We start from the raw sequence: 24,029 nt of genomic DNA on the forward strand, positions 1-24,029 counted from the left end.
GACATTGCAGCCAATAAATTTATTTACTTGATGACACTTGTTGATCACTACGATAAAGAAAAAAAGCCCGAAAAGTAAACAATGAGTCAAATGATTGTTTTGTGCATCAAACTAAATAAAGGTCCCCCAGAGAGGTCAAATTAGGCCTTACCATTTTCGTCCATTTGGCCGTCATACCTTGATGTAAGCTTCTATTGATACATTGTATTCGTTAATAGAAATGCTACAGAAGACATCAGAAATATCTTCTTATTTGTAAATAATATTGAAATTGAAACTACAATATATTTATGCCTATATATTGATCAAGATTTAAGATGTATGCACGCATTGGTAAGCTTTTTATATTCTCTGGAGAATTTCTTTGGTGTAAGGAATAAACTAATAATGAATTTGAAAAACAAAAGGAGTAATTTAAATGGTTTCTAGTAAATCAATAGAATTTCTAATGCGGCCTAAATTAAAATATGAAAAATAAGTAAATAATGTACAATTCTCTAATATTTTTATTTTCCCCTTTATAAAATTCTATACATAGGATCTCTTTAGACAATAGGATATATGTATAAAATATATTTCAAAATTATATTGTATGGAGCATTATCTTCATATAAAAACCCTGTAGAAAATTTTAAAAAATAGAAAATATTTAATTTAAATATAAATAAGAGTTTTTTTGAGTAATTGTAAACACTTCTGAATAGTATTGAGAAAACAAAGCAAGAATAAGAGAGGAATGTTGCACTTTCTTTTCTAAAAAAAAGCGTCAAAGAAATGGAGAAGAAAGTCGAATTAAATTTAGTTTTATGTATAAACAATAATATATCTTAACAATAATTTTATAAGATGATATAGTTATTTAAAGAAACGTGACTGATACACACGCATTGACTATTAACACAACTTCCACGTTCTACCGGATGTTGAAGAAGGTCCAATCACGTGACTTACCTCAGGCTTTGTTTACTTTTAAACACGGTTAATAAGTACAGTACGTAGATAATTGTTATCGTTCAGATCTTAGATGCATTATCGAACGAAGAAAAATCTCGGAATCCGCTTTATTTATTTATTAAATGTGTTATTTCGTTAAACTGTCAACCTGTAATCATTCGGAGAAACGGACACCCTTTCGAATTATCCGCAACCTCACCGTTTAATTTTTTTATACCATAAACAAAGGAAACAAGTCTTCCAGGAACACTCGAGTGGCCTTTACCAGATCGTCGCCGATCAAAGGGAATTTAAGGAGGCGTGACATTTGTGTTCTGTAAAGCAACGAGCTGATACTAATACTGATTTTACCCCATAGATGGCGCTTCCCATTAACAAAGAGACAACACACTGTAATGAGACAAGCCTTTCTTTTAAGTATACAGTAATTTTATTTTACGAAGGTTAGCGTTATTCACAGCCAATCAGAGAAAAAATTAGCAAAATAAATGTACTCAGTGCTGACTAAATTGTATGTAACACGTAAAGTTACATGAATTGGTAATCCTTAAAAAACTATAAAGTCATGCTATTATGCTTGATAAGAACTTGAGTAAACTCAACATAAGTATAGGCCTATTTATTTAAATAATCGATCCACACAATAGATGGAATTTTACAATAGTAGACTATACAACAACACTACTAATAAAAAAGGGAAAACCATATTTACAAGAGATTCAGGGGGAGTAAAAACAACATCCAGTTTAACATTGAGAGAAGAACAGCACATCCCCTGTGATTCATTCTTCTATTTCAGAGCACTGCAGTATTTCACATACTTTATCCATAGATCCAATATTAATTGATGATTAATAGTCTAAATGGGTGTCACGAATAAAGATATTTCGGAGCTTTTTGAGCCAAGGAATCATAGTACTCCTTGTACGCTCAGAGGGGACTTGGCGTTCTTTGTGAGAAATAAGCCTAGCCTGTCTATGAATCTCTAGAGTCTAGACAGTCTTACCTGTTTACTTCTCCTTGAAGATTCTTCGATGTTTTGTCTTTTCCAAGTAGGCATAATCATCGCTCACACAAATAAATAAAACTCAGGCAAATACAGTTAGACCTAACGAATCACGTACACAATACGTAACGGTTCTAAAAACCCCGTCGTGTGTACACGTACTGTAATCTAGCGTGATGACGTTACTTTTCTAATGCATCGGATATTTTTCTAATTGACTAATTATTTTTTAATGTCAGTTCTTCAAATATAAAATAATACACCTTTCTCCTTTACAGGAAGTACTAATTCATTAAGAATTGATTGTAATTTTTCTATTTGTTGATAAACTACACTAAAAGTGAAAGCTAATAATTTATTAACTCAATCTTACGATCATTACTGCTATAATTATAGTTTTCAATAGTAATACAGTATTACATATTCAAAATATTATCCATTTGAAATCTTATTCTTGCATTTGTATTAGACCAAATGCAGTAATTGTTAACGATTTATAAAGAGGAAAAACACCAAAAAAGAAGTAAAATTATTTAAATTAAAACTATTTTTATTCAGTGTTTTTGTTTAAATTACAAATATTCTTTACCTTTTATCATAAATACCATCATAATATTAGTATCTACAACTAAATCGTAAATTTTCATCACTCTATTTAAATTACAGATTTGTAATTAATAAATCCGACAATGGAAATTGTTACTTCTGTATGGAATTTATATAATAAACCTTTATATTAACAAACACGGAAATATTATTTCATTTATTTAATCATTTGTGTCTTCAACAATTGACACCAATAGACAACAAGTCAACGTCTCTTTCATATAATAAAAAATATCGAAGAGATAAAAAAATAATATACACAACAATGCAGTATCATAAGTTACATGAATTATCAATGTTATACATTAATTTCTACAAACTGTATAGCATTTCTAATTTAAAATCTGTAACTCATACATGTATAATGTTTTAAATTAAAGAGTTTCTTATACAATCGAAAATACATCGTCAAGAATAATAATTTAAAATGAAAACCACTTACAATGTGCTCTGAACTTATCTCAATTCCGAACTAACTCGCAGATAAAAGCTGCAGTTTGTCTTTTAAACATGCAATTTATATGGAAAGCCTTCGTTAATCTATAAATACAGCGGCCATCACATCAGCTATTATTTATCGTTTAAACAAGTGAATATAGTATTTAAAATTTTAGTAAACAATAATCTGTATTTAAGCACAAATAATGTTATAAAAATAATCAGAACAAATTAATAAACATTTTTAAAAATACGTAGACGGAGGTTAAATTACACGACGGAACAATGCGGTATTCTTAAAAGTCAATGCTCACAAATTAACGCTTTGTAATGCATAAAATATTTAACTTTTCTGAGATTTCTAATTTTTAAGTAATATAGTTGATCTCATTGGAATATACAATTCATTTTTTTTATTCCCACAAAAATTGTTAATTTTTTTTTTATTTTAACAATTTTTTATTTGTATTCCGAAGACCCGAAGACCCTTCGTCTGAATGCTGCCTCTCGTCACTTTTACATAATAATAACAAGAAACTGTCCCACATTGACAGCATAACTGGAAGTATACACAACCCTTGAATTATGGAAAAAGTAACGAATATGAAAAATGCTTTTAACATATCTTTGAAAAATCCGTACGGAGCGACTATTAACGTAGAAACTCCCAAAAGTGATGAAAGACAACCTTGCACAATCGCGTGACCAGCAACGTCCAAACAATCTCGCAGTTTCTCATTCGGATTCTTTCCTTTACTCTTTGCATACGCGTACGATATATGAGCTGCATAATCTGTACAAAATCCTGTGATCACTATTAATAAAACTGTCAATATTGGATGAAGTGGAACACCCCATACAGAAATATATCCTATAGTTATTACTTCAATACAAGCTATTGTGAGCGCAATACAAAATGCACAAAACAAATTTGGTATGAAAATAATAAATATCAAAATTACAACGGAAGAACTGATGACTATTGATTGAGTTGTTACGGGAACTGCTTCAAGAATATAATCAAAGAAAATATATCGATTATTGTAACAATATACCGGAAGATTATATCTATCTATTACAGTCCACACATTAATAAAAACTTCATTGTCTTTCAGCGAATTATCAACCAATTTCGTCTGAATAAAAAATCTGGAAGCTAATATTTTAGTGCCATCGTCACTGAAGACAATGTCCTTGTTAAAGCGTTTGGCCCACTTGAATTTAAGAAATACTCTACGTAAAGCATCGGTGAAGTCTTCGGGTCGACTCAAATTGTATCCTTTGAGAGACAACCAAAACTGTGGATCTTTAATGAATTTCAGATATAGTCTCAGCCACGATTCCGTGAAATTACTTCCGGCCACATGAGGAGAATTCTCCAGTTCTGTCGTTAATTTCTCTATATTATTCTGAATGTTTGGATCGGAGTAATCCAATGATGAGGTAACAATTATCTGAATTCTATCTCGATATTGTGAATAGAATGTATTTTCATCGCTAAAGAAGTTCAACATATAAGAGTTGTCATTAAATGCGGCATTTAATGACAACTCTTATATGTTGAACTTCGTTGGCCGTAGATATTTCGTAAAATAAATTCCTCCAGAGAGATACAGAAGAAAAATAATAATAATAGCTGCTTTTACAATTGGGAACGCCAGAATCTTTCCTAAGCGATTTTTATAACAAGTTATTGTTGTTTTGCCTACAATGTCTTCACTTGAATAACAGCCATACTTTATAAACCCCAGAAAACCTATTAGAAATATAGAAAAATAAGTATAAAATATCTTATATGTATGGTTGTTAGCGTATTTTTGCATTACAAATAAATAATTACGTTTATAAAAACAACAACAAAACGAAAATAACAGTTACAATCCGGTTAAATAACAATAAAAAGTCTTAGAATATATTCTGAAAGATAAATACTTCGAGCGAGATGATGTGTCACGAAATACAATCTGTGGTCAAACTTTCTAATGCAAAGATATGGATTCGCAAAAGAAAAAAAAGTATAAGATGAAGAAAGTAGAAGTATTCAAAATGTTGACTTACAAAGCATCGTCGATCCTTTGTACAACTGAAATATCAAATAAAGATTGTTTCACAAAAATTTACAATAGAGACAGAAATAAGTCTTGTATATGTATAAGACATATGAGACTAATTCTTCTTTGTAATCTACCAGACAAAAAAAAACGGAAAACGTAAACATGAAGAAGACAATTCAAGTCGTGAGGACAGAAGAGATTAAAAGTTGCCTTGATTTTTAAAAGTTTTTGAACTCCTATTAATCCTATTCAACTTTTCGCATTATTTACGTGGTTCTCGTTGTGAGCCATACCGGTATGTAAAAGGGCCTTTTTAATATAGTGGTGTGGTCACAACGAAGACCACGTAAATAATGCCAAAAGCTAAATAGGATTAATCGTTGATACTTTGATTAGAAACGTCAGAGATTGGAAAACATTTGACCGAAGAACACTGACTTCAATTAGGAGCAGGGGCCAGGCTATGTAATAAATTACAAGGACCTGAATTAACAAGTAAATAAATTATTTGAATATTTATTTCAAAGTTTCCTAAATTCAAAAAATATAAAAATCTTAGAAGGAGTTAATTTTTTGATCTATCGTTGTACTTTTTCNTTTTTACTTAATTTTTATATTTTTTATATTCTATATCTTTGAAATAAAAAATGTTAAATGGAAATCAAAATTACTTATATTTTTTATCACCTTAATTTTATTTTTCAGGAAAAAAATTTACCGGTAATTTACCGGTAAACCGGTATTTTAATTTTCATTTACCGAATTACCGGTAAATGAAAAAGTCGGTAAATTTACAATCCCTAATTGGGACCAACATAACAAAATCATTGTCGGAATAAACTTCAATGTTCGATACCATTCTTACCCCACGAAAGTTAACTAATTAGTTAATGATTAAAAAAATGCTTAATTATTATGTTACCTGATGGTCGTTCATCCAGCTTAACAGGAACGAAGAGTACTGCGTGCAAGTTCTTGGCTTCTAGATAACCATCCAGTGCAAGACATCCGCCGAAGAATGTAACTTGATAGATGTAATCTATGAAAATACTTAAAGCCATGTAACTTCCGGCAATTTGGAGAATTCCGAAAGGAGTAGTTATCGCAATTAACGAACAAGCAACGTTAGTCAAAGACGTTATGGTAATCGATATGGTAGCCTCGGAGTACGTCTCACTCATTCTCTTTTCAACAGAATCTTTTGGATTAGTTTTTCTCCAAGCAGCTAGCAGAACAAATGAGTCATCCAATCCGATACCTGGAAAATATATTGAGAGTTTTCATTTATCTCAAATAACATATCTATTTTTTTTTTTTTTAAATGTATTTTATACACCAACCTACAACTATAAAAGGAACAATCAAATTTGCTTCGGTATATTTCATGCCGCAGAGGAGCAACAGACCAAAGGCAGTTACCACAGCAAACGAAGATGAGATACATCCGGAAACACCAATAAGCGGTTTACTCGTCACCCAGTCCTTCGTCAGACAAATTACACATGCAAATGTTATCATAAATGCTCCACCAATAATAATATGCCATATAATATTCACAAATATATTATTAATTTCATTATCGACACTAATTCCACTCAGTTTTGATAGACGGATGTAAACGAAGGAATTTTGTGAAACTGTTTTCAGAAATTCTTCATTCCATTTATGCGAATTTTCCTGTTTAATGGAATTATGGTAATCGACGAAATAGAGTAAACGAACTGCTTGAAAATCTGTTATAAAACCGTTTTCGTCAGTAGAAACCCCTCCTAAATTGATAGCATCAACATTAATGTGCGATGAATTTATCTCCATCGGATACCTGGTTTAAAAAACAGACTAATTAGGATCTGTTAAAGTAGTTGTATCCTGTTGAAAAATATGTCCTTTTTAGTTTATTATTTTGACTAAATTGAATTTACTAATTGCGTACAGTACATTTCTCATTGATAAATTATTTGCACGTTCTCTAGCAATGACCCAACGCTACTTTACTACACGTTGTAAGTTTGGTTTGATGTACAGTACAGTACAGTACCGTATTTGGTTACGACAACGCGACACATGACACATGGGCGATTTGCCGTGGGAAATGCCTCCCCAGAAGCGAAAGACTTTTATGAGAAATTGATCCTATTTTGATGTTACTAACCTGAAGAGAATTTTAAAAAAATTCTCACTGCCAACACGTTGACCAGGCTTGTACCCCCGACCATCTACCAGTATTCGTACAAAAGCTTTTATATTACGTCTCAAAAACATCGCCCATGTTTTAAAACTTTCTTAGAATCACATCCGATGCTCTGAATTATCCCCTGATTTATTTATTCAAAGGAAAATTTTCGTAAAAACGTAATTATCAAAAAGGAAAAAAAGCAAGAAACAGTGCAGGCAAAATAAATTATGTAATAGGTATTTAGGACTCTAAATACTAGTTTAGAGAAATCGAGATAATTTATGTTCTATGACTGGACATTTTAGCAAAGGTAAGCGGAGCAGACTTACTGTAGCTCAGAATTATTACGGTCAGCTCATCTCTTAGCTGCAGTTCAGAATCGCAATCAGTTCATAGTTCAACTAAGCTTTTCAGATAAATTACTTCACTCTACGATAACGCTAACCACGTCCAGCGACAATATTCATTAAAATGCATTAATTTAATTCCATAAGTTTTGAATTTACATTTGTATTTTTGCTGGTAGGCCATATTATAAGATGCATAATAATATTGAAACATAAAATTAATACAATAACAAATAATAAAAATACGAAAAAAAACAACACTTACTTAATTTTTAGCTTTTTTCTTCCGATATCTTTAAATTTAGTTTTTAAAGACAATATATTATTTTGGTAACACTCTCCTTCCGATCTCATACAAATATCGGAATACGTTATGTTTTGTCCTTTCCATTGTATTTTTATGTCCAGAATCTTTTCGTTTAGCATTTGTAATTCATCAAATACGTATTCACGCATCATTGTTCCTCCATCTTTACACGTCGCTATAATACCGTTCATTCCTTTATATGTTGTCATTCGTGTAAAATCAAAGTCTGTAGCATTTTCCGGAAAGAACTTCTCAATTTCTGTTTTAACTTTTAAAGTTCTTCCGTTTGATGGAACAAATAAATATTCAGTATCTCTAATAACTTGTAGTTTCAACAAACCGAAAGCGGACAGAGCAGTGAACACAAACGGTATTATTACAAAATACAATGGATGACGTCCAATCAGCCTTCCAAGGTGACGAAAACTTGAAGATAAATATCGATTAACTGCATAAAATTTCTCTTTGTCACACTGCATGTTTAATGATATTGGTCGGAGAAGTCACTGTCAATATTTATTGCATATCTATAATCAAATATGCATTAATTCTACTTGTTCAATGGTGTATTTGAAAGATTGTGTATTTCAAGACTTCACATTCGTTGACGATTCTGAAAACATTTAAAAACAACTAGAAAAACAAATTGACTATAATTTACTTAAATAACTTATATAGGTTTATATATAAATTGTTACCAATTTTGTGACTACAAAGGTCAGTTGTTCCAATGTACAGTACTGTATTACTATATTGCCTAGTCCTGTATTGCTATTGTGTAGTTCTTTGTTTCGTTGCTCGCTATCGCTTGCACCGTGGGGACAAGCCCACACACCCCCAAAACTTTATGACATCAAATACTTCACGAACAGTTCATTGGACACTTTAAAGTTCTTCATTGTTGCATGGACTAAATATTTATATGGGATAGTCTTAGCGATGCAACTCGTCATAGAGCGCGACCTGATTTAGGAGGCCTGCATCTCGTTAACTGTCTCATGTAGAGGTATAGTTTCTTGGACATTTTTCTTCCTATGTTTACAGTACTGATAAGGTTTCAACCGTCTCGTTCAGAGCTGTAATTGTACCAGGTCATTGCCATAAAAACTCGACAGAATTAAACGCGATAATCAACGAGCTGAGAAATTTGTCCTTGATAAATTATCTAAAACCTGATGAAATGCCAAGTTGGCAGAAATGCCTATAGGCTTTATTCAAATATTACTCCATAGAACACGTCACTAGTCACTTTAATGGTGGCTGTGCTTAACGTTTTCTGTTTCATTACTTTTCGAATAATTGTTTAATCTAAAATTTAGAAATAGGCATCTCTCATGGTTTGGGCGAGATGCCTATTGGATTTAAGGGAGAGATGATGCGTAAATTTTAAGATCACTTTTCGACCAAACCCCATATTTCCCCTCTATTATATATAATCTATAAAAGGACTTCATCACATTCTGTACACTTAATATTTAATATTATGTAAATTAATGGACAGTTCAAACGGAAGAATACACGGGTGATAAAACGTCAAATCCAGCAATTCCTTACAAGTAAAGCGGATGCTATTTACTTGTATTCTATTGCTGGATTTAGAGATGTGCGCTTTGTCATTTGTGGAAATATTTCATGGGTTTTAGTTGTTTGAAATATTTATTACAAAAACCTTATTATAATTACAGATTGAAATTATCAGGTCAGTTTATAAGTTCATGCGTATTTTTATTTACAAAAAAGCAACAAAAAATTTTATATAAATTTTATTTCAATCTATAATGTATTCATCATTATTTTGTACAATTTCTTGCCATCTTGATGGTAGCTTTTTAATCTTGTCTTTTTAAAATGATTTTGGTTTTGAATCAAAATATTCAGAAATAGCCTTTTTTACATTTTTCTCATCCTCAAAAGTTTTCCATTTTAAAAAATTTTGCACACTGCAAAAAAGATGATAATCACTGGGAGCAATATCTGGCGAATATGATGGATGAGGTAAAATTTTCCAGTTGAAGCTTTTGAGTTTCTCTACAGTTATTTTTTGCAGCATGTAGCCTGGCATTGTCATGTTGCAAGAGAACCTGCTTTCTGTTCACTAATGACGGTTGATTTTTTTTCAATTTTTCATTTAAATGCTCTAATTGATCACAATACATTTGAGCTGTAATTGCTTGATTAGGTTCTAACAGCTCAAAGTGAATTACACTTGACATATCCCACCAAACAGAGAAAAGAATTTTTTTTGGATGCAACCCACCTTTTGCAGCCGGTTTTGGCTGCTTGTCGCTATCTGTCCATTGTCTTTTTCTCGTCACATTATTATAGAGGATCCATTTTTCGTCTACAGTAACCAGCCGATCAAGAAAAGGTTCTAAAGTAATGCGGGATAAAAGAGACGTGCAAATGTTTACACGTTGTTGTGGATTAGCTATTGACAGTTCATGTGATATCCACTTTCCTAGCTTTGAAACTTTTCCGATTTGTTGTAGATGTCTATGAACAGGTCCATGGGATGAATTTAAACGTTCTACAATTTCATTAACTGTTAAAGATGATTCTGCTTCAACTAGTGCAGAGAGAGCATTATCATCAAAGTCAATGGGTCTTCCAGTACGAGCCTTATCCTCCACACTAAAATCATTATTTCTAAATCTTTCAAATCACTTCTGCGCAGTCCTTACACTAATTACAGTTTGATTAAGAACAGTATTTAATTTTTTGGCTGCATTTGTAGCATTCTCACCACTTAAAAATAAAAAGTATAAAACATGTCTCTTATATTCGTCTGTTACTTCCATTTTAACGAAAATAAACAAGTGAAATGTTCCCAATTCTGAACAGTATTATATGAATGAGATCCAATTTAACACTTCAGTGTAAAAAGTATCACATTAGACTGAAAATTTTAACAACAAAACACGATTTTTCTCAAGGTCATAAAATACGCATGAACTTATGGACTGACCTGATACAACAAAAACCGGTTTTTCTTAATGAATCAGACTAAATATCATCTCGTCCTTACGTCACAATACCATTTAGCATCATTGTATAAGATTTAAAATGAGTAATTCGAAGTATTTTTTTTATCGTTTCATTTAATCAAATCCATGAAAAGTGTAATACAGTCAAACCTGTCTATAACGGAACCCCAAAGGTTCGAACAACTCTTCCGTAGTAGTCAGGTTTCCGTTATATACAGGTTAATTTACATTACTTTTTGCAAAAAAAAAACTCAAAGGACCGAAGAAATTTTCCTTTAATAACAGATTTTTATAGACAGGTTCGACTGTAATCGCAAAGCATATATTTTATTTCCTTATATCTTGCGTTAATAAAATAAGTTAAAATAATTACGTGTACTTTATCATGGTTACATTTATAATTATATAGGCCTATATAATCGTATCTATGATTTACCTTTACATGATAAAGTTGGTTATGTAAGAGAGAGGAGGGAAAAAAAACTGCGGTAGTCAAAACAAACGGATCAGAGGGAATGTTGGCCCGAGCGCTCGATAATAGGCGATCTGGGTTAAAAATGTTTCGTAAATTATATTAAAAATTCTAATACCTAATGATGTAAATCTGTACATTTTATATAAATAATGTAGCCTATTGTACTTTCAAAGACATCGCAATAGAAATTCTTCAACTAAACACGAACAAAACATATTTTATAGTTTTCCTCCGATAAAGAAATTCTTTCAATAAAAAAGACCGATGCTTTAAAAAATCAAGCAACGAATTGCTTAGAAATTATTTTATTTAAAAACTCGTTATATTTCTATTATAAAATAGAAAAAAAAGATTAATTTTGAATGCAGGGATGAGTTTTATAAAACATTGTAAGTGTTAATACCATTAAAATCGTCATTATCTTCCCATCCTCTCGGTGATTAAAGTAAAATTAACCAAAAAATTATTAATTACTTAAGTTGTATTAACTTACGAATCAAACTGTAATTCGTCCTCGTTAAACAGCAAATTTACTAGACCAAGTAGAAGTCACTTCGAACAAGGAAATGATAAATAAATTACTTCAACGTTAGATTTTATACTGTACCTGTACTGTACATATGAATAGAATTTCAAGTTGCTTATGGCTTAGGAAAAAAAGTAGTAAAACAACTCAATAATAATTTTATTTTTGTTCCATTCGAAAAATATTTGCACTCAAAGCATTAATCCGCTAGCAAGTTTCCTCACGTAAAAATTTTTACGAAAAATTAACTAATAGAAAGACAAAAAAGGGAGTAAAACTCAGACGCTTTACTCCCTTTCGAAAGTGGAGAGACCTAATACTGGGAAAGCATCCCAAATGTTTTCAGGGGCAATCCGTTCTAAATGTACTTGTACAGTACCTATCCGCTGTATTATGGGCTTTATTCAGGTCTAACTCATAATGTACAGTACCTGAATAAAGAATCTTTCAGTACCCAAAGGGGGAAAATATACCTTTTCCGCGCACCTCATTTATGGTTTTTATAAATCACGAATGATGTATGCGTATATGTATTGTATGAGGTTCCAGAAAGAGTCAAAACTAAAATTTAACTAAAGTTAATTAATTAAAGGCGAAAACGCTATTGTCAAATCGGACTAAAGGTCAAGATGGTTATGTAAGAGAGAGAAGGGGAAAAAACTGCAGTAGTCAAAATAAACGGATCAGAGGAAATGTTGGCCCGGGCAAATAGAACTCTGATACGAACGTTCGATAGGCGATCTGGGTTAAAAATTCGAAGAAGGGAAAAGTTTACGTAGGGGATGTAAGTCAATCAGAAACATTGATGGAAAATAAACTATATAGACCGAAAATTCAAAGTCGAAACCGTCGTGTCCTGAAAAAAAGGGTCGCGGAAAAGTTGTGCTGTTCTGTGTGACTCATCAGCCACCTCGGACGCAGAACCCTTCGCCTATCATCTGAGCAATGTTCCCTCTAAGTGCAGGCGAGCATGCACACCGATTTGAATTCTTGTTTACTTATTTCTTACTCTGTCCGCAGCATGATTACTGCTGAGTATATTTTGATTAAATACATTAAATCAGTGACAAAAGATAATATTTCGTGTAAAAGTATGTTTTAAAATAAATTTTATTTTAATTTTTATAGGAAAAAATGATTATATATATATATAATCTTATTTTCTGAGCACATATATGTATGTATATGCTCAGATTATATATGATTATATATATATATGCACAGCAAAATTTTTTTTACTCAGAAAAGTATATGTTCCGCTCATCTACAAAAAAAATTAGAGGGAACATTGCATCTGAGCCGCAACAACGAACTCTTCCCATTTCAGTCATTACGAAATCAGAAAATTTGATTTTATTTCTCTCTGAATAGAACTAGTGCAAAAAATTCTATAAAACTATATAGAAAACATGTGTGTTCCACTGCGTTAAAAGTATACCTGACGGTGTAAAATCTGTAATGGATGCAAAGGTATAGGCAAAACAATTATCCGATTTCTAAATATTTCTTTAAAATTTTAATAAGTTAATTAAAAACAAATTCTTATTAAATTTTAAAATTTATTTTCTATGTTGTGAATTTCCCATATGTTTAATTACAAACAGGTTTGAGTTCCGAGTAATATTTTGATCAATACGAAATATTTTTAAATGTGAGCAGATATGAAAGCATTGAATAGTTTAATTATACTTTAATTTATTCAGTAAATTGAAAAACGATTTGAATACAATTAAAATCTTATGATTAATTAAAATTAATCAAAGACGTTTAATTAGGAATAAAAAAAGGAGGAAAAGGTCACTTTTAAACAATCACTTTCCCAACAAAGTAAGATAAATTATTACTGAGTTGTTTGACTACTTTTATAAGACGAAAACAATTCGAATTTCTGTTTATATGTACAGAGGACAACGTTAAATAAAGAGGAAATTTATTTAACCATTTGTTCTTTAAAGGTACTGTACGATTTCAGTGGTTACAAAAATTCTTTTAGGAAGTTCTATTGTGTAGATTGTAAGAAGGCAATGTAGAAGAACGTTTCCATTCTGTAGTGTTTACTACTTAGAGAACTTGCTGCTTAACGAAGACACACGTAGAGTTTCCGGCGTAAGTAAATATAAGGTATGTATTTAATATTTTTTCGAACTTTTCTAACGTTTACTCTTTGAAGGAAGCTTACCACTGCCCGAGTGAATAAACCATCGATTATTGATAGTTGGTGGCTCAAAATCGGCATTGCTCTTCGGCTTCGTTTCGTGTGTTTAACACCCAAATAGGGAGCACTTTTTGCTCGACAAATCAACATTTTCTCGACGAGGATACAAACAGAAAACAAAGAAACGTCTTAAAATATATTTTGTAAGTAAAAATTCTATAATTTAATTACCTTTAAAAATGAAATATTTTTTGCATAATATTTTAATATAGTTATTTAATAAAAAATATTCAATTTTATGTAAATAACAATAAAAATCTCATTTATAAAACATATTTTTAAATTATTAATACTTTTAAAATAAATAATTTAAAAGAAAAGAAAGCGATTGAAAATTTAACGCATTGCTATTGCGTGCAGAAAACATTTTTCATTTCAAGGTGAAATCTCAGTTTTATACAAATACTATTAGGCCTATATAATTGTTAAATATAAAGAAAAGAAAACATTTTTTTTCATTGTAATAAACTTGACTAAATCTATTTAAATGTAACTTACTGTATTTAAAAAGAAATTTAATATTCTGCTGTTAATTTAGAAAATTTTACAGGGTTTTTCCTCTTTTATTAGGTAATATTATACATGTAGATGCGATTTCGTAAAACGATATTTAAAATATATATTAATACTTTAACAAGCGACTTAAAAAGCCGTATTTTTCCCATAGATTTATCATCGTATCATTAACAATTAGTATTTGTAGTATAACTTAGGCAATATTATGATGTAAAGGTAAATCGTAGATACATAATTTGCAATACAGTAGTACATTAATGACTTTATTGTCACGGAATCTGTAAATAAGCTTGCGTGTGTAAAAAGACTAATTTTTTTCACCTTGTTTTGAATATTCAAGTTTTTTAAATAAATGGACTTTCAAAGCTATTCTGCCAGTTGCATTCTAATTCTAATCACAACAGAATTGATAAAAGTCTTAAATTATAAATTTAACGAGTTTAAAGTACAGTAAATTATTTTAATTACGAAAAATTAATACATTAACATATTCGAATTTCGAAGCCTCTCATATAAAAGTAAATGTTGCGAAAAAGTTTATAGAGTGATAATAAACAAAACTTATTTTTAACGAGAAAAGATGAAAAAGTGGGTGTGCCTTCACGCGAAAAGGAAAGCGATAGCGAGCACCGAAAAACAGGACTACACGCGCAGCGTGTAGTCCTGTTTTTAAGTCGATTGCTTCGTGTCGCTGTGTCGCTGTGATTTAAGTCGATGCTTCGTGTCGCTGTATCGCTCGCATTGAGCGACGCAGAGCATCGAGTATAGGTAGTGTAGTAATACATTGGAAAAACTGACCTTTGTAGGCGAATATACAATTATGATTCCGTTGACTTTTTTTCATGTATGTACTGTACAGAGGAGTCTACTGTTTACGAAGGGTAAAAACTCATTCAGAGTTTACATCTTATCGAAGAGCTTGGTGAAACGTAAACAGTGTAGTTGTTTGTTGTTGAGTAGTGTTCTTTGTCACGTGTTACTACTTATTTGTTTACTTTAAAATATTAACTATCATTTAAATATTTATTAAATATCAATTTAATTCGTGAAAGTTAAATATTTCCTTTCAAAAAATTTTGGCCTTACGAAATCATTCATGGCCTTGGTCACGGTTCGGGTGTGGCCAATGAGCTGCCCACGTCGTGTTTTCCGGGTTTATTTCATGTTACTAACACCTAATTAGGATCCTGTTTCCCATAACCCTAATTCGGCAGATCTCTCAAGTGTCGAATTGCCTTAAACAAATAACCCAAACAAATTGTGACGAGTGATTATTTATTGTGACATCGTCACAATGCCGGGCTGCAACTTTTCGTCACAATGTTATCAATTGTTCTAAACTAATGTTGTTTTGTTTCTGTGCAATATACTTTTCCTGTTAGCAATTTAGTCTTGTCGGTCATTTATCTAACTGCATTCAGGAAAACTATTTGAATCGTAGTGACGTGAATTCTGCTAAAAATCAGTACCTCCACTTTCCTTTACGCTTTCCAGTCACGCTCTCTACGTTCACCTATGTAACAGATTTTTTGCAATTTAGGATGGACAGGCAGTCAGAAAGAGAGAGGACGACAGTCGCTATATATAAATCTACAGTTTATTCAAATTGCTGCCCAATAATCTTTATATAAAAGCAAATTTACGATAACACGCTATACACGTAGTTTATACAATCTGTTGCCAAAACTTAAACACTTTTTTTATCACATAAAAGCAATCATTCTCTCATTGTTACAAAGTTGTTTTTTATTTAAACAAATCTTATATGAAATCTTTCAGACGTCAAGGTTAGCAACTTCGGTGACACGCTAGGAGATCACAGCCTGTCTAACACGAATCACTTTTCAAATATTAATAGTAGACCAGTATTAAGTAGTAGTCGTCGACTGTCCTCTCTTCAGGGAGGAAGTGAATTACTACTTTTCGTCGAATTACTTTAACCTGTTTCCTCAACAGCTCTTTTTTCTATCGGATCGGCGGTATAATGGCCCAATTCGGATAGAAAAATTACACAATACGAAGTTACCGTTTAGTATAAAATATGATTTAAGTGGTTTTCCATAATGCTAAATTTAAATATTGGTTCCATTTTTTTTTTTACGAAATTTGATAGGTTAGCCGATTACCGTTTGATATTTGGCTGCAAATAGTACAGTTCGTTAGAGTTAACATTTTCAATTGATGTCTACTTGACCTATAAAATCTTCGTGTCATCCGATAAATATGACAATGGTAAGCTAAACTAATCATACACTTTTTATAGTTTTCGTTTTAAATGTTTGTTATATCAGTGTATTTGATTTATATAAATACAAAGGTTATCTCACGTAAGGGTTTATCACACCGAGTGATCAATCTACGCTTTTAAGAACTATTTATTTTTCTACTGTGTACAATTTAAAGAATTTTTAAAATGTGTTAGATTGGACACTCGGTGTGATAAACCTTTACCTAAATTAACCTTGGTAAATATAAATCAAATACTATAATAAAATATAATAGAACGGTTAGAAGTACGAAATAATCTAATAATCTTTATTGTTGTTGTTGTTACTTTTTGCTCGACAATGCCGTGTTCATATGCTAGTTATATATATAGGCCTACTTTTACATTGAATTCTTTACTTTTAATTTAGAATAAACTTTTTAATCTAAATATTTTATTCTGATTTAGTTGTTTTCATTTTTTAATTTGCAATAAATTTGTAAGTTTAATTGGCCACAGATTAATAATAATTTTCGTATATATAAAAGTTAATTGCAGTCAATTAGCTTTTTAAAATCGTTTTTGAGCGTTTCAGGATCCAGGTCAAAAGTGAACATATTTCGACTGATATATTATTAATGCATATCTGATTTCAGATAAAGTATAAAAATTGACAGTAACTTTTCAAACCAACATCATTAATCATGCAGTGTGATAAAGAGAAATTTTACGCAGTTAATCGATATTTATCTTCGAGTTTTCGTCACCTCGGACGGCTGATTGGACGTCATCCATTGTATTTTGTGATAATTCCGTTTCTATTCACTACACTCGCAGCTTTCGGTTTACTTAGGCTGCAAGTTATTAAAGATACTGAATATTTATTTGTTCCACCACACGGAAGAACGTTGAAAGCCAGATCAGATATTGAGAAGTTATTTCCGGAAAATGCTACAGACTTTGATTTTACACGAATGACAAGACTTAACGGTTTAAATATTATTATAGTCACACCTAAAGATGGAGGAACAATGATTCGTGAATACGTATTTGATGAATTGCAAATGCTGAACGAAAAGATTCTTAATGCAAAAATAAAATGGAATAGACAAAATATAACGTATTCCGATGTTTGTATGCGATCGAAAGAAGAGTGCTACCAAAATAATATAGGCCTATTGTCTTTAAAAACGAAATTTGAAGATTTCAGAAGAAAAACGATGAAAATTAAGTAAGTATTATAATTTTTTATATTTTGTTGTATTATTATTTTAATATTTCAGTTTAATTATATATTTATGCAACGCTATTTGAATTCTGAATGACTACCGCAGATTGGAATCGATGTTTGAGCCTATGATTTTGAAAGTGGGGCAAGTCCATTGGCGCATACGAAAACCTTGATTTGTTTCACCCAACACATATAACAATTAAAGGATATTATATTTACACGAAATAAGATCACAAAAATATAAAACAAGTCTGTTTTTGCTTAAGAACATTTTTAACTTTATCCAAACGCAAACAATTAAATATCTAGCAATAACATAAAATCTCACATCTCAGCTGTCCAATTCGTAAACGAGGAAAATGGTTGACAGGCGAATGTTTATAGAGTGATAAATCACTCGAGCGATGAGGGAGACAGATAAAATATGCCTGTAAAGATAAAAGAAACCGCTAGTGACGCTCTAATGCAGTTAGTACGAAGACATTCGATGAAACAAGATTCTTCGTATTAGAATTGGGTGTAGAATTTTTGCAAATTTTTCGTCTACGCCTATTTGTAGGGAAAATCATAAATGTGTTCAATGTGATGCCTAAATATCTCATAGTTAAACACGAGAAACATCGGATGGCTCACTGAGGCTTTACGGAATAACCATCAATTGAAAGATAGTTCGGTTGTGTTTTACCTAATTGGAACCTAATTTCTGAGCATGTAGTATAACTTATTTAAATTATAACGTCTATTATAATTTGTAATATTTCTGTAATAGTATTGCCGTTGTAGCTATGAATTAAACACTAAAACACCACGCTATTCAATACAACAAACGTGTTGTTTCACAAATAAGTCGTGGTAAATCTTTGTGACTCTATGATCTTTTCTTGCATCAATAAAATTATTTAATATGTATTTGTAGAAAGTGTAATGTATTAAATATAAATGTATTAAAGGTTAATTAAATTTAATGTAGCAAATGTATGTTTTTTGCATGGATTAACTGACTCAATGTCTCTATTTCTTTTTAACAGGTATCCGCTGGAGATGAATTCGTCGCATATTAACATGGATGCTATTGACTTAGGAGGAGTTTCAACTGACGAAAACTGTTTTATAACAGATTTTCATGCAGTTCGTTTATTCTATTTTGTCGACTACCATAATTCCAGCAAACAGGAAATTGCGAAAAAATGGAAAAAAGAAATTTTTAAAATAGTTTCTCAAAATTCCTTCAACCATATCCACGTATCATTACTGAATAGTATTAGTATCGACAGCGAAGTTGATAATATATTTGAAAATATCGTATGGCATATTATTATTGGTGGAACATCTATGATAACATTTGCAAGTGTAACTTGTCTGACGAAGGACTGGGTGACAAGTAAACCGCTGATTGGTATTTCCGGTTGTATTTCGTCCACGTTTGCTGTGGTAACTGCTTCTGGTCTGTTGCTCCTCTGCGGCATGAAATACTCCGGAGGCAATACGATTATTCCGTTTATAGTTGCAGGTTAGTATATAAAATACACTTTGAAAATTTTAAATACATTATACAATATAAATCAAAACTCTCAATTGCTTGAATATATTTTTGAGGTATCGGACTGGATGACTCATTTGTTCTGCTAGCTGCTTGGAGAAAAACTAATCCCAAAGATTCAGTTGAAAAAAGAATGAGTGAAACGTACTCCCAGGCTACCGTATCGATTACCATAACGTCTTTGACTAACGTTGCGTGTTCGTTAATTGCATTAACTACCCCGTTCAGAATTCTGCGTATAATTGGAAGTTACATGGCTTTAAGTATTTTCATAGATTACATCTACCAGGTTACATTCTTCGGCGGACTTCTTGCACTGGATGGTTATCGAGAAGCCAAAAAATTGCATGCAATACTCTTCGTTCATGTTAATTTGAACGAAAGACCATCAGGTAAGATAATAAATAAGCATTGAGCTAATCATAAAATAATTAGTTAACTTCTACTATAGAATGTTCACTGTTATAATTTTCTTTTACAATCCCGATTTATCCTAATTTTCTTGACCAGTGTATTCGAATGCGGGTTAAATAAATGTAGGAATATTACATAATTTTTTAACTCTTCTGTCAATGTTGGCGTTTTTATTGTTGTATTATTTAGTGAAATTACTAAAGAGCCGGTATTATTGTGATACCTCCATTTCTAAAGTAATAGTCGAGTTTAAAAAATTAGTAAGTTTATGATATTTAGGTCCAACGAATGCATTTTGTGAAATCTAAAAAACAAATGTTATTTTATCTTTTAATATTCTAATGAATACAGAGAAAAACATTGTTTGTTTCAAACTTCTGAAATGAAAATAATTATTAATAATTGTGATTTTATGTTTTACACTAGTATGTGCGAATTATTGCTCGAGTTTATGATGTGATGGTAATTGATGAGGTTGAGTTGGGAGAAAGTGAAAAACAACGTTGTTTGGGTTGAAAAATCCCCAATGCATTTTTGTTAGAATGCAAAAAATATTCAACTGCAATTTGGTGCGCATACGTCGAACTGTATTGAACTCTTTACCCAACATACATACAACATACATACAACGTACTACAGTACATACAGTAAAATGTCGGTATAACGAATATATCTCGAATATCCCACCAATTTTCAATTCAGCTGAATGTAAATATGTTTTAGTTTAACAAATACAGTTATAATGAAAATTTCAGTTTATTGTAATAAAAATTATGTCCGTTACGAAAGAATAGTTCCATTATAATTAAATTTATAAATGCATAAATTATTCATAATTAATAAATAATGAATATTACGTCAAACAGTCTAGCAACATTCATTTTAGTCTTTAGTTTTCGTCTCGTTGTAATGATATTACTCTACAGTTTATTACTTTTTAACTGATAAAATGTAATAACATGATATATTTCATAAATTTTACAAATTCTTCATAAATTGCAGCAGATCCAGATAGCATTTTACCGTAAGCAAGGAGTTTCATTTAACATAATCCCGTTACTTCATCAGGTTGTCAGACTTCAATTTTTAATCTGAGATCAAAAAATGTAGTTTTCATATACAGTAATGGGATTGTCACTAAATTCCACTTTGTAATTTTTATAAACGTAATTCTTAAGAAGAATTTAAGAACTATGATACTAATGGAACTTTCAAAGTTATTAAAAAACTAGCAGACCCCGCCACGCCTTGTTGTTGCTCAAAATGTATCTATTATAAATGTATAACACTTCCCCCGTGGGGGAAATTTCGAAAAATTTTTTCTTAGTGTACATTCTCTTGACGTACTCTATTAAAATGCTATCAAAAATGCAAAAAATCGCATCTAAAATAGTATAATAGAAGCGAAGTTCTTCAAAGTAAGCCTTAATCCTGTCCCTCTCCCCCCAGGGGAATATCGAAAAATCCCTTCTTAGTGTACATTCTGTTGACGTACCCTATTAAAATGCAATCAAAAATGCAAAAAATCCGTATCTAAAATAGTATAAATAGAAGCAGAGTTCTTTACGGTAAGCCTTTCCCATAAGGCTTACCGTAAAGAACTGTCCATCCCCCATGTTTAACGGAATAATATACAGCCTATGTCCACCCTGAAGTTCCATTCTAAATATTGGTGAAAAAATTTTTGAAATCGAATGAGTAGTTTTGGAGATTACCTGCTGCATCCAAACTTACTTACATACAAACATTACCTCTTTATAATATTAGTATAGATATATAAAATATAATGTAATTATTGATTTATTTTTCTAATAGGTTTTGTGGGATTTATGAAGTATGGCTGTTATTCGAGTAAAGATAACGAAAACAAGACAACAATGACTTGTTACAAAAACCATTTAGGAAAAATTCTAACGTTTCCAATTGTAAAAGCAGCTATTATTATTCTTTTTCTCTTGTATCTCGCTGGAGGAATCTATTTTACGAAATACCTACAACTCTCTATAGGAATCGATAGTGCATTTAACGAAAATTCTAATATAGTAAAATACATCCGTGATGAGAATTCATTTTATTCGCAATATCGCGATAGAATCCAAATAATTGTCACATCATCATTAGACTACTCCGATCCAAACATCCAGAATAATCTAGAGAAATTAACGACAGAACTGGAGAATTCTCCTCATATGGCCGGAAGTAATTTCACGGAATCCTGGCTGAGAATGTATCTAAAATTCATGAAAGATCCGCAGTTTTGGATTTCTCTCAGAGGATACAATTTGAGTCGACCCGAAGACTTCACCGATGCTTTACGTAGAGTATTTCTTAAATTCAAGTGGGCCAAACGTTTCAACAAGGACATTGTCTTCAGTGAAGATGGCTCTAAAATATTAGCTTCCAGATTTTTTATTCAGACGAAACTGGTTGATAATTTGCAGAAAGACAATGAAGTTTTTATTAATCTTTGGAATATAATAGATAAATATAATCTTCCGGTAAAGTGCTACAACTATCGATATATTTTCTTTGATTTTTTGATTGAGGCAGTTTCTACAACAACTCAATCAATAGCCGTTAGCTCTTGCGTAGTGATTTTGATATTTATCATTTTGATACCGAATTTGTTTTGTGCATTTTGTATTGCGCTCACAATAGTTTGTATTGAAGTGATCACTATAGGATATATGTCCGTATGGGATGTTACATTCTATCCAATAGTGACAGTATTTTTAATAGTGATCACCGGATTTTGCACGGATTATGCAGCTCATATATCGTACGCGTACGCAAAGAGTAAAGGAAAGAATCCGAATGAAAAACTGCGAGATTGTTTGGATGTTGCTGGTCACGCCATTGTGCAAGGTTGTCTTTCATCACTTTTGTGCGTTTCTATGTTAATATTCACTCCGTACACATTTTTGAAAGATATATTTAAAGTATGTTTCATATTTTTTATTTCTTCTGTAATTCAAGGGTTATGTATACTTCCAATAATGCTATCATTATGGGATAGTTTTCTGTTATTATTGTGTAAAAGTGAGGAGAGCCATCTTTCAAACGAAGAGTTTTCGGTTCGTCCGAATACGAATGAAGAGTTGTTAAAATAAATAATAATTATTTCGTCGTACTTAAAAAAGTGCTTCAGGAATGAAATAATAAATAGTCGAGGATAATAATTTGAAATGAAAACCATTCGTCATACGAAAGTCGTTATACGACTTCACAATGTGTGAATTCTTCAATTTGTACTTTATACATTCACATTTTTTTTTATTGGGATAATTGTTATTGTATTGTTTAAAACAATTTGTTTATGTATTAGAACTAAACACGGCCTGACTTGGTATCCTGCCGTAATGTTTATTGTAAATTTTTTAAATAAACGTGGTTCTTTGATAAAGGCGCTTCCTGTTTATTCGATAGCCTCGGTTAGAAAATGTCAATAAAATATAATGACTTATTATTCACATTATACATTACAAATTCACGTGTTAAACCTAAATATCTTTTCTGATATTCTTTCCTATTGGCATCAACAAAACATTTACAGTAGAGCGTCGATTTTCCGAAAGTCAATCATCCGAAAGAATTCCAGTTGGCAAATTTAAATTTTCACCAGTGCTGTGGCGCTTCAATCTTTGGCTATGTCTTGGGTTACTCAAATATTTTACGTTTTTGATACTAAATTAACATCTGAAGTATAATTTTTTATTATTTTTATATTTTTTAATATATTTATTTTGTTCGTACAAAATAAAAAAAAAATAATTTTTAACGATACAATAGTCTTTGTTTGGCTTAACATCGACGAAAATTCAACGCGAAGCGACACGCAACGGAGAAAAATTTCGACATCGGATACGTTAAACTATTTTCTCGTACGTAAATCAGTTATCCGAAATATCAGTTATCCGGACAACCCCAGTCCCCAATTGATTCGGAAAATCGACGCTCTACTGTATTTAAATTTACCTATTATAAGTTCTGCTAGGCCCACAATGGGCTGATGGTTGGGTGGTAATGGACGAGGA

At 31.3% G+C, this 24,029-nt stretch overlaps 3 protein-coding genes across 3 annotated transcripts; 2 read left to right on the forward strand and 1 right to left on the reverse strand.

The window, feature by feature from the left end:
- Positions 1 to 3,520: 3,520 nt before the first annotated feature.
- Positions 3,521 to 6,873, reverse strand: LOC111634474 (patched domain-containing protein 3-like). Its single transcript, XM_023379248.1, has 5 exons — positions 6,399 to 6,873; positions 5,981 to 6,316; positions 5,063 to 5,087; positions 3,626 to 4,501; positions 3,521 to 3,563 (listed from the first exon to the last, which is right to left on the reverse strand). Exons 1-5 carry the CDS (start codon positions 6,871 to 6,873, stop codon positions 3,521 to 3,523), a joined length of 1,755 nt encoding a protein of 584 aa, XP_023235016.1.
- Positions 6,874 to 17,514: 10,641 nt separating this feature from the next.
- On the forward strand, positions 17,515 to 19,556 carry LOC111634475 (patched domain-containing protein 1-like). Its single transcript, XM_023379249.1, has 2 exons — positions 17,515 to 17,930; positions 19,070 to 19,556. The coding sequence occupies exons 1-2, from the start codon at positions 17,515 to 17,517 to the stop codon at positions 19,554 to 19,556; spliced, it is 903 nt and encodes a 300-aa protein (XP_023235017.1).
- A 198-nt stretch (positions 19,557 to 19,754) lies between these two features.
- Positions 19,755 to 23,327, forward strand: LOC111634463 (patched domain-containing protein 3-like). The gene is made up of 2 exons (XM_023379234.1): positions 19,755 to 19,973; positions 21,811 to 23,327. The coding sequence occupies exons 1-2, from the start codon at positions 19,835 to 19,837 to the stop codon at positions 23,103 to 23,105; spliced, it is 1,434 nt and encodes a 477-aa protein (XP_023235002.1). The 5' UTR covers positions 19,755 to 19,834; the 3' UTR covers positions 23,106 to 23,327.
- The last annotated feature ends 702 nt before the right edge of the window (positions 23,328 to 24,029 follow it).

The sequence above is a fragment of the Centruroides sculpturatus genome, unplaced genomic scaffold (genome assembly GCF_000671375.1).
Source record: "Centruroides sculpturatus isolate CEXI.00-Female unplaced genomic scaffold, Cexi_2.0 scaffold710, whole genome shotgun sequence".
NCBI classification, from domain to species: domain Eukaryota; kingdom Metazoa; phylum Arthropoda; class Arachnida; order Scorpiones; family Buthidae; genus Centruroides; species Centruroides sculpturatus.